Here is a 9,505-nt window from a genome sequence, read left to right on the forward strand (position 1 = left end):
CTCGCTGGTCTCACTGTACCTTATACGCAGAGCAATTAGCGACCCAATGAAACTGACGCTGTCCAAACACAAAAACCTACTCAGCGACATTGTCAAGGAACTTAACGAGTGTGCCGACGAACTCCTCCCTGTCGTATTCCTAAAGGTACGCTCACACACAGGCCTGGCAGGAAACGATGAGGCCGACAAGGGCGCGGCCCTGGTAGCCCAGCGTGACGCGGGCGCAATGAGCCAAGCGGTGCACCTGCCACCTGACGAGCCCTGGGCTAACATATGGTGGCCCAAACGGAACTCCGACAACTTTTACATCAGCGACCTGAACAGGGGAGTCCTGTCCTCACTACCCCCGCGGGCACAGCATGGATTCACAGACAGCACAACCGTCCTCGACAATTGGGCCGCCGCAGCAGATGGCGCGTGCCCTCAATCAAGCAACCTAACCCTGGCCAGCCCCGCCCGCCACCCCTGGCTGGTAAAACAAATCCTATATGCCAGATACGGCTACCTATTCAATGCCACCCTCAAACGCCGTTATGGACTGGGCGGAAACGGGTTGTGCCCCCTTTGCGAGGCACCCGACTCAGGAGGGCATATCCTTGGAGGGTGCTCTCAGCGGCAGATGAAAGGCGCATACATCAACCGCCACAACATAGCTGTACAGCGAGTGGCTAAATGCATCTCCAAAGGAAGCTATGGCGGGGGCTACATGGTAATGGACGCGGGCCCACTTGCGGACCTGCCCGAGTATGCATCCGGCCAAAGACCCCCCGCCTGGCTTTTCCGTAATGGCACACCCCCAGAGGTTATAGCCAGGCTCCGGCCAGACATTCTCTTCATCCCCGCCCTCGACACTACAACGACACAACGCGAAGACTATCGGCCGCCCCGCAACCGCAGCCGCACACCAATCTATATCCTTGAAATAGGATACAGCTCTGACTCCCAACACCTACACAAACGAGAAGAGAAGTCCCAACAACACCAAGAACTCAAACAACTCCTAGAAGAAGCTGGATGGACCGTCCACTACTCACCCGCCGAGTGCATCGCCCTAGGCGTCACTGGTACCATACCCGCAAACCTGGTCCCACTCCTGACCACCCTAGGCGTGTCCCCCAAGGCGGCCAAAACCTGCGGACACAAGCTCCACCACCATGCCGTTAATAGTGCCGGAGGCATAATTAAAGCCCGCAGGATCATGGAATACGGGCACACGAGGACCCCAGGGTGATGTCCCCAACCGGCCCCCCTTGCGTGGTGAGGCGGCAGGGTAGGGGATGGGCCCCTACACTGACCCGCTGTGGGCGGAACACGGAAGTTCTACGACACACAAGTATATATCCCCGCGGACGGCGCCCTGGGGCATCTAGATGTGTCTTTTACCGACGATCCTACTACATTTGGTATCGAGTTCAGGGCCCATCGTGCGTTATCTGCGGACAATGCGCACGCGACCGCGAAAGGTCGAGGGTTCAAATCCTGGTGACGTCGGTAAAGTCAGTCGCTTCGGCTATGCGAGAGTCTTGAAGGCACCAACACACAGTTGGCTACTGGCGATGCCCAGCATTGGGGGTATACGCGACGTGGGCCTCATCACCCCACTGCCACGCACAGACAAAAACGGTTGCCAAAGAAGTACTCTCTACGCTAGCGTGGTGACTGCCCGGGACGTGCAGTCCAGAAGGGGGAGAGTGTGGGCGGAACACGGAAGTTCTACGACACACAAGTATATATCCCCGCGGACGGCGCCCTGGGGCATCTAGATGTGTCTTTTACCGACGATCCTACTACACCCGCCTTGCCCCGATAATCCACGCCAGGCCCTACGGGCCGGCGTTTCGATTATTATTATTATCTCTTCCCTCAACTAGTGTCCAGTGTGTGGGGTTGGACGTGTCACGCCCATCTGCCGGCTACAACGTCATGTTCGCTTGTGCGTGTTGCGTTTTCTCAAGCACGTCGATAAAGCTAGCTCGTACCCACTCCTAATGTGTGTGCGATGGGTCGATGGGACAGTGGTAAGGCAGGTTGGTGAAGTCCCGTAGGGTGCAACTGATTCCCGGGACCCAGCAGATGGCAAACAGTTTGCAGCGGCAGGGCAGGAGTGCGCGGCCAGTTGAACCCACTCCTAATGTGCAATACACGCAGCCATACCGTAATTGATGCTTGTGTCAGGTCAAGCCACGCACACTAACCCTATCCAAAACACACGCCCCGTCCCGGCTAGATGCAATGCCGGTATAATGACTTGACAGGGGGGCGAGCCAACACTAAGACTTTTGGGGCCCCTGGATGCCGTAGGCGAGAACGCGGCTCGGGCCCTTCTCACCGGCGGTGGCGGCCTTTTGGTAAAATGCAAGCTGTGCTTATGTCATGACACACATGGGGTGATCTAACCCCTTGAGCCTGGTAGCGTAATCAGCACCAGTTCGTGTAAGCTATCACGCACACATCATCCGTTAGGGTACGCACGCAGGCACGCACGGCGCTTGGATGCAGCACTTCACGCTTTCAGTGTGTGCGCCCAACATGTATGCCGCACAAAACATGCCGACCCGTCCGAGGCAGTCACAGCAGCAAAAAAAACGTTCCGAGCGACACAAGCCATGGTCACTATTTGCAAGTACTCGGATCACTCAGTAGAAGTGGTCACGGGTGGAAGTCAAGGGTAAGTAGTGGGCATCCCGGGCGCCCATAGTATCACACAAGTAAAGTTATAGTAAGCAGACATGAGAAAACACACTCATTCGCAACATTTGTGGGCTGGTGGCAGCGGTCAATTGCCACTGTCATGTCGCAAGGCAGGACGCATTGTCCAAGCCCAAGCAAGCAAGACTGTCTTGCGCATCACAGCATCTCAAACGTCACCTCTCACTTTCTTATGTGCATCCAAACAAAACCGTGCGCTCACGAGGCATGCATTTGCTAAGGTGCTGCTCACTCAAGGCTCACGGCTGGCGTACGCAAGTACGGCGCAGCAGCCGCCCGCTCTACGCATAACAGCAGCATGTGCGGGGTAGTGCAGGCGCTACTGATCACACCGTCTTCGCGTGCCCAAACTTGTGCTTGTTGGCTTCCCGCATGTTCTCGCCCTGTGGAAGGCGACAAAGGCATTTGGTGTGTCAGATGAAGACGTTAAAAAGGTCGGGCCATCTTGCCATCTAGCATACCAGGCCTAGCCTCTTGACTATTGAGCCGCCCCATATGATGTGGGGCGTGGCATCCTCTCTCCCGCATCGTCAGCCCTAGGTCTTAGCTTGCTTTCTTGTGCCACTTGCATCAGCGCAAACTCACGTCTGCCTCGTAAATGTCCACGGCCTGTATGGCGCGCTCCAGCTTGACGTAGGGCTCTGCAGGCTCATAGTAGGTGCTCTCGCCCGTCTCCGCATTCCACCAGTAGCGGAACCGCTGGCCTGTGCGTGTGCGTGTATAATGTATTAATGTGATGTGTGTCAATGAAGCACTTTAGCAAGGGAGAGGGCATGTGCGTGTGTCGCTTACAGGTGGTGGTGAGGCAATAAGATGTCGGGCAAGAAGGCGGAGCAGGGGCATGCGGATGTGCTAGCGAGGATCGGGCGCGGACCTTCCACAAGCAATGCATGGTCAATCCACAACAAGGATTCGTGCTCCATGTCTGCGCGCCCCATCATCGCACTCCGCCCCGAACCTCGGCTCCATGTCTTGCCTGTGGGCCGGAACACGTCCGCGCACTCGTGCCAGGCCATCTCCAGTGCCCCCTGCCGCTTGGACTTGGCGCGCGGCTTGGAGGCAGCCTGCCATACGCATGAATGAGCGGAGCGGAGGCGGTCAAGTGGAATGAGCTACATTTATGAGAGAGAGACCGTAAGCGGCCGAGTTACGGACCGCTTTGCAACCAACCAACCAACGAAGCCACCGACCAGACTGTGGCGTAGAAAACGGACCGGTTATTTGTTGCCACTGCTGGCCGCGCTGCCCGCAGCACAGCCCGCTACGCCAAGCCAGCCCAACCCAGCGCAAGCCACCCCATGTCGCGCTCACCGCCGGCCCTGTCTCCTTGCTTTCGTCAAAGTACTTGACGTGCGCCTTCTCCACCGCCTGCTCCAGAGGCACCACCTGTGGAGGAGGGGCACACACGCAACATGGCGTTAAGAAACAGGGCGGAGAGGCTGCGCGCAGGCCCGCGGTGCTGGAGCCCGGCCACCCGGCCACCTACCACCCGGCCACCCGGCCGACAGTCCCTTCACACTATCCCCAAAGACCCACCTCCACATGGGTTCTGCCCTCACGCTGTTCCCGTGGGCCCCACCTGCTAACGCATGCAATACTGCGTTCACTCCTACCCACGAGCATCCCATCCCGCCCCCGGTGGGCTCGGGCAAATAATCACCCGTTGTCCACATGAACGGCCCCCCCGCCTCGGCCCCCCAGGCCGCCCGCACCTGCAGCATCTTCTCGCCTCCCTCCGCCGCCACCGTGTGCAGCAGGCCCAGGCGCTCCAACTTGCCGATAGAGTCCGTCACCTCAAAGTCCATGCGCACCGCGCAGCCCGCCTCGTCCAGCTTAGCCTGTTCGTGGTGGTGGGCAGGTGAGGGATTGCAGGGTTCCGGGGTGGGCGTTGGTGTCCTCCATGGGAAGGCATCTGGGACTGATACCTTGCTGCATCACCAGCACAATTGATACAGAATTTCGAACACGCAGTTAAATACCCTCGCGCCTGCCAAACCGCCCCTGCCCCTGCCAACGCGAGTCTTGGCCTCTTTGGAACTGGAATAAACTGCCCCCCCTCACACACACACACACACCGCCCCACACGCGTAATGTTTTCCTTTTGCTCTTTAACACACCGCCCCTAGCACCCCACCCCTGCCGCCTGCCCCACCTGCAGGAAGGCCTCCACCTTGCGGTCCAGCTCCGTCTTGCGCACCGGCTGCGGCGCCTGCGAGCCCAGCCACAGGAAGAAGTAGGCGAGCATTGCCTCGTTGTCCTCCTGCGGGGCGGGTTGGGGTTGGGGTTGGGGTTGGGGTTGGGTGGTGGGGGGTAGTAGGGGGGGAGGCGGAAGTGGGTGAATGGGGGCGGTGGGGGTGCGGAAGATACTGTATGAAGGGGGATACCGCCCCAGCCCCAGAACAGCCCAGCCTAGCCCCCCTCCTCCCAAATACACGCACGTTAACACATGTACTCTCACACACGCATACACAACCCTGTGTGTTTCCTTCCCTTGTGTCTTTTAAACAAAATGCACGCACCTGCTCCTGCGCCTCGTTGAGCATCTGGCTGATGACTCCGCTGTTGTTGTTGAGGTTGTGCACTATGAACAGCGCGTTCAGGTGCGCCTGGTACTTCTGAGCCTTTTCCTTGATGGCCAGCCAGGCGCGCACGCCCCTGCAAGCCATCATTACAATTGCAGAGCGGGCTCAGTGGAGCGGGCAAGCGAGGCTACGCGAAACCGGCAAGGCGTTGGCTGTCATACCGTACCCATGAGGTGCACGTTCCGTGTCACAGCCATGTGCTCCCAGCGGGCGACCAGGCCCACCCCGCAGCCACGTGCGCCCGTGCAGCCGGTCCGCTGACTCACCACGTGAGCGGCATGACGATGAGGAAGATGGACATGGCGGCGTTGACCAGGTTGGTGAAGTCGATGGTGCCCTTGGCCGTCTTGTACACCGCGAAGCCGAAGCCGAAGATGATGGGGGCCCAGATCATGAGCTGCGTTGTTGTGGGTTTGGCGTGTTGGGTGGCGAAGATGTCAGGAGCCAGCAGCGCGCAAGCCGTGTGTGTGTTACTTCCTTGTGCACCCAAACCCACACATCACCACCACACGCCGCACCCCACCGCTGCGCTGCCTGCACGGTGCCCGGGGACTCACGTAGTCGAACCAGGTGAACTTGATGCGGCTGCCCGGCAGCAGCATGTCCACGTCGCACTGCAGCACGTCCTTGAAAAGCTTCATGTACAGGAACTCGTCACGGAGGCTCTTGAGGCTCTCAGGCGCGCCCGCGCCTACCCCGCGCTTGCCGCAGCTGTTGTGTTTGTGTGTGGTTGGGTACACACGTGCGGGTAAGGATGATGCAGGCCCACGGAAGGCGAGTGAAGGTGCAAACCAGGTGTTGCTGTGTGAAGGCGGATAAGAGAATGACGCAGGTGTTGTGCGATGCAAGTGCAGGCGCCAAGCAACAGGAAGACCCCACTTCAACAAACACGGTACACGGCACACGGTACACGCACACGCATGGGGCCGGGCTCACCAGAATATCTTCTTGTACCAGGGCCGTGAGTCCACGCCGTAGGTGGGCTCCTCCGGCGCGTCGTCCTCCGACACAGGCTTCTTCAGCCTACAGCGCGCGGGGCCGACAGAGAGAGCCGTGTGCCCGGGGTTGCAATCATGACTAGACCAATACCGGCAAGAGGCGGGGGTTTTCATGGGTTTACACCGACGTACTTGCCGATCCGCCCACCCAGCCCCAACCCATCTCCCACCCAGCTCCCGCCCATCCCCCGCTCACCTGAAGCTGATGGCCAGGCGCTCGTAGACGTTCATGGTGATTTGGCGCTTGAAGATGCCCCACTTGAGCCACTCAATCTGCAGTGCATGTACGGTACGTGTTCGCAAGCACGGGGACACCGTCAGGTAACTGGCGGACACGCCAACAGACACTTGGCCCCAGGGGCCCTCTGCCCGTTCCTACTGCTCGCCAGAGCCTTGTCATCACGGCCATCCTGAAACCCTTCGTACCCCGCTACACAACAGCCCCACCACGCTACGGTCCCACCATGTTCCGGCCCCACCACGCTACGGCCCATCGCGCGCGGGCTTGGCATGCGGCCGCCCCCACCTTCTTAAGCCGGGTGCCGCGGTAGTAGACCTTGAACTCCAGGTACTCGTCACTGGCCGAGTGCACGTTGAGCCCCATGAGCGACTTGTCGTTCTTGGCCTGTGTGTGGAGGGGGGCACGCAGGGTGCCGAGGGGGTAGGCGGGCGAGGGACAGCGAGGGTTGGCGGGGACGTGCGGGTGGGAGGGGCGCGCGCTGAGGGGAATGCCAGGCCAGATGCCCGTGGCCGGTCCCCCGCTCTGGCTCCAACCCGATCCCCACAAAGCGAGGTCCGGGGCCGCGCCCACCTTGTCCAGGTCCTCCGCCGGCAGCTCATCAAACTCCGCCTTGTCCAGGATGTTGGTCATCTCGTCCCCGAACATTGCGACCCGTGCCTTCACGTCCGCGCTGTGAGAGGAGGGCGAGCGCCTTCAGCACACAGCACGGGCAGCTCCGTGCTTCCAGTCACCGCCCAGGCAACCGCCATAAACCACCAACGCGATACGGCCCCGGTCTGCACCCGGACCCCAATGCTCTGCAGCCCACATCCCGCCATCTACCCCACCTCAAAGCACACCCACCACCCGCCACACTCCGCCCAGCTTGGTAGCCCGGCGGCCCCCGGCCCCACTCACAATCCCGCCTCGTCCAGGTTCTTCCGCTTGGGCGGCGCGCCCTTGCCGCCCGCCCCAGCCGCCGCCGAGGTGGGTTTAAGCGCCAGCGTGTCCTTGTCCGGGTCCAGGCTGGCGTACTTCTCATCCGCGTCGCCATAGTCCAGCTGCAGCCTGCGGAGCGTAAGTATGAGGGTAGGGTTGGGCGGGCGGGCAGAGACATGTGATAACGAGCACACGGAAGAGGATACACACCCAGGACAGAGGTATGCACGGGTGTTGGCGGTGTGGCGCGTCAACAGACACAGTAGCACCCGCCAGCCACCGCGCATGTGCACCGTGTGCGCACCGGAGCTGGTTGCGTAGGCTCATCCACTTGCACAGCTCAGCAAACTTCTTCTCCGTGGCCTCATCCTTAAAGATATCCGGGTGGTCCACAATCAGCTTGTCTGCGTTAAAGAGCACAAGGAAAGTCAGCTTATCTGTGTGTGCTTGGCAGCGTTTTATGTAGATGAGTGCCATGTCAGTTGCAACCCGCCGCTGCTGCCTGCACCGGACCTACAGGCCTCCGCCCAATGTGCTTTCGCCCGTGCATGCCGTTTACAGGCCGGAAACACGGTCCACAGGATGGCAGCGACATCCTTAACGCTACTTCTCTGGCCCTCAGGCGCCTCCACCTCTAGTCAGCCCTCAAACACCACAACCCGACTCACTCCTCAGTTCCAAGAACCCAAACGGAATGTATTCCTCCAGCGGCCGCTCGTCGTTCACGTCTGACAGGTTGCTTGGCGGGGGCGGCGCCTGCGGCGGCGCCGGCCTGCCGCCGGCGCTGCCCGCCGGGACCTTTGGCTGCTGCACCGGTGGGGGTGGCGCGCCGCCCGCGGCCGCTGCCGCTGGCCCCGGCGCAACAGGCGCAGGGTAGGCCGCTGGCGGTGCCGCAGGCGGCGGCAGTGGTGCGGCGGCGGGCGGCGCCACTGGAGGCAGCGGTGCCACGGTGGGCGCAATTGTTACCGGGGGTACTGCCGCTGATGGAGGGGGCGCCGCGGGGGCGTGCACGGCCTGCCATGGCTCCTCCGCTGGGAGGTGCTGGGCTGGTGGGGGTGGCGTTGCGGATATGGGTGGGAGTGGGGTTGCGGCTGCTGCTGCTGTCATCGCCGGCGGCGTTGGCAGCGGAGCAGCTCCCCCGGGGATGCTGGTGCGGCCCTGAAGCGGGCTGGCAAGGCCAGAGATGTTTGCCGCCTCACGGGTATCCGCTTGGGGCGGCCCAATAGGTGCCAGGGGCATCAGCGGCCCCAGCTTGGGTGGCAACTTGGGTAACGGGTCCTCGCCGGCCCCTGACGTCCGCGGTGGCACTGCGAGCGCAAAATTTGGCCGTCATGGTGCTTATAACTGAACAGCGCGCATGCGATTATGTAGAGGAAAGGGACGGCATGTCCCGCGGCCCCGCAACCGGCCGACCGGCGACCAACAGGTACGTAAGGCACTTACGAGGAGCCACGCGATTAGCCATGATGTTACGCCACTACTTCAAGCGCAAAGTTGCAGTGACAAGGCCGCGGCAAGTCGCACGCTTCAAGAGTAAGAGCGCCGTCCACTCATAGGCTGTAGTATCCGATATTGAGGGCCTTCCTTGAGGTACCAAATCACACAGGTTCTCGGGGGTCGCTGCTCAGTCAGAGTGAGTTGGGGTCCTGACTCTGGCTAACTTATCAGATACGATACTGCGTAGGGCGGTTCTACTAGTAAAATATTGTAATTATATGCTTGAGGGGTAGAGTCAAGTCTATAAGGGCCGTTCGTGAGGTAACTCTTGGCATGCGATAGGGCTTTTCGCCGCGGCCCGTTAGGCGGGCGTAGGTTGTGCAGTGACTCTCCGATAATCCATAAAGTAAAGATTTGGCCTGTAGCTGGTGGCAAGGGCCTGAGGCCGTCGGCAACAGCACATGGCCAGCATATAGTTCTTGGTCGACACTTGTGCTAGGCATGTGCGCGAGCACACCTCCGCAATTACGAAATGCAGCCAGACAGTGCACTAACAGCACCCTCATAATGAGTGTTTGAGTAGACGGCCAACCCAACCGTCGACACGCCGGCACTCGCCA

General features: G+C 60.6%; 1 protein-coding gene across 2 annotated transcripts; it reads right to left on the bottom strand.

Annotated features, from left to right (window-relative positions):
* Positions 1 to 1,369: 1,369 nt before the first annotated feature.
* On the bottom strand, positions 1,370 to 9,375 carry CHLRE_10g421950v5 (uncharacterized protein). Of its 2 annotated transcripts, none has more exons than XM_043066489.1 (17): positions 8,892 to 9,375; positions 8,117 to 8,755; positions 7,753 to 7,852; positions 7,428 to 7,577; positions 7,101 to 7,200; positions 6,816 to 6,914; positions 6,486 to 6,562; positions 6,228 to 6,314; positions 5,849 to 6,002; positions 5,558 to 5,688; positions 5,229 to 5,364; positions 4,862 to 4,969; positions 4,422 to 4,547; positions 4,021 to 4,095; positions 3,686 to 3,773; positions 3,295 to 3,413; positions 1,370 to 3,092 (listed from the first exon to the last, which is right to left on the bottom strand). In XM_043066489.1, the coding sequence occupies exons 1-17, from the start codon at positions 8,911 to 8,913 to the stop codon at positions 3,036 to 3,038; spliced, it is 2,268 nt and encodes a 755-aa protein (XP_042919886.1). In that variant the 5' UTR covers positions 8,914 to 9,375; the 3' UTR covers positions 1,370 to 3,035. The 2 variants fall into 2 exon arrangements, with proteins under 2 accessions (XP_042919886.1, XP_042919885.1); XM_043066488.1 differs by having other exon boundaries at positions 8,892 to 9,146.
* Positions 9,376 to 9,505: the final 130 nt, after the last annotated feature.

This window comes from Chlamydomonas reinhardtii, chromosome 10, assembly GCF_000002595.2.
Source record: "Chlamydomonas reinhardtii strain CC-503 cw92 mt+ chromosome 10, whole genome shotgun sequence".
NCBI classification, from domain to species: Eukaryota; Viridiplantae; Chlorophyta; class Chlorophyceae; order Chlamydomonadales; family Chlamydomonadaceae; genus Chlamydomonas; species Chlamydomonas reinhardtii.